This window comes from Myotis brandtii, unplaced genomic scaffold (genome assembly GCF_000412655.1).
Source record: "Myotis brandtii unplaced genomic scaffold, ASM41265v1 scaffold112, whole genome shotgun sequence".
NCBI classification, from domain to species: Eukaryota; Metazoa; Chordata; class Mammalia; order Chiroptera; family Vespertilionidae; genus Myotis; species Myotis brandtii.
In genome coordinates, this window is record NW_005353838.1 from 3,012,806 (window position 1) to 3,014,218 (window position 1,413).

At 41.5% G+C, this 1,413-nt stretch overlaps 1 protein-coding gene across 4 annotated transcripts in view; it reads right to left on the reverse strand.

Moving 5' to 3' along the window:
* The window catches only part of ABCB11 (ATP-binding cassette, sub-family B (MDR/TAP), member 11), an 89,210-nt gene that overhangs the window by 63,386 nt on the left and 24,411 nt on the right, over window positions 1–1,413 (reverse strand). For all 4 annotated transcript variants that reach the window (XM_005857544.2, XM_005857543.1, XM_014545490.1 and 1 more), the window contains one exon: window positions 336–423. In XM_005857544.2, coding sequence (XP_005857606.1) covers window positions 336–423 — 88 coding nt within the window. The remainder of the gene's footprint in view (window positions 1–335; window positions 424–1,413) is intronic.

Consider the following 1,413-nt stretch of genomic DNA (forward strand, 5'->3'; position numbering starts at 1 on the left):
TGGGTAACTTAAAAGTTAAGGAGTACACTTTTCATTTCATTGTAATGACTTTGAACCCAGATGTTGCTCAAGAAGTAAAATGGCCAAAGTGGCTCAGTGGTTGAGCATTGACCCAGGAACCAGAGGTCACTGGTTTGATTCCCCTGTCAGGGCGCATGCCCGGGTTGTGGACTCCCCAGTAGGGAGTGTGCAGGAGGTAACAGATCAATATTTCTTTCTCTCTCCCTCTCCCTTCCTCTATCTCTAAAAAATAAATAAAACCATCTTTTTAAATGAAAAAAAAAAAGAAAAAGCCCATGATGGTTAAAAAAGAAGTAAATATAGGTGCTACTAACTTGAATATATCCTGTGATAAGAACTGCAACAGCGGTTCCAGCATAGTAACTGGCAAATTTGATCATTTCACTTTCAATGTCCAGCAACCTTCAAAAGAGAGAGAAAATGTTAAGACTCACAAGAAGGATCAAGCTACCAAAGATTACATTTGTGGGTACAGAGAAATTTAAAATACACGTATTATACGTTTCTACTAAATATGGACAAGGCTTTTTATCTAAATAGAATTATGGACAATCCAAAAAAAAAAAATCCCTAAATAGATCTCAAGGTACCAATCACAGCCGAGATGCCTACCCCCTTCATTTTTGCAGGCCCAGATGCTAGGGTGTGAAATCATCAATCTGCAGTTGTTGGAAGCCCGGAGGTCCTCCATGGCAACCCAGTGCTCTGTCCACTGAGGCCCCTTTCACTGGGGCTCTATGTGCAGTGATAGAGCCATCACAGCCACAGGGAGATGTGTGCTGTAAATCAGGAGGCTTGCTGTTCCTCCTTCAGGAATCTAAGCCTCTTTGCAAGTCCTCCATCTCAGAGTGACACTGTGAAGAATGTGCAATGTCATCTTCCCACAGAGGCAGAAAAACACTGTATTAGCAGAGCCTTTCTGCTGACTACAGCTCAGGAAGCTTCACTCTCCAGGGCGCTTTCTAAGGTTGAAGCCAAAGAACTTATGGGGAACAGCAAGAAAGCTCCACAGCATTTTCCAGCACAGCTATCATGCTGTGGCATAGGGTTTGGGGCAGGGAGGGGAGGAAATCAGGAACTTTATAATTAGAAAACTAACATATTGGTTGATGACTGTCCTGATCCTCAGGGACAAGTTAAATGATATGGAGTCCATTTCTTTAGAAAATCAGAAAACAGCATCTTCAGCATAGATGCTCTCACCCCACAAGCTTCCTGCTTTCTGTCAGAACTTCCTTTTGTGACCAGGTTGGAAGTGTTCTCTCCTCTACTGACCTCAAACCAAGTATTAAAGTATAATTCATTTAATTCAGAACAGACTGTTATCTATGACATATTCTATTGCCACCTTGCACTATTTTTCAATACCTTTATTGAATACATTTACATTGA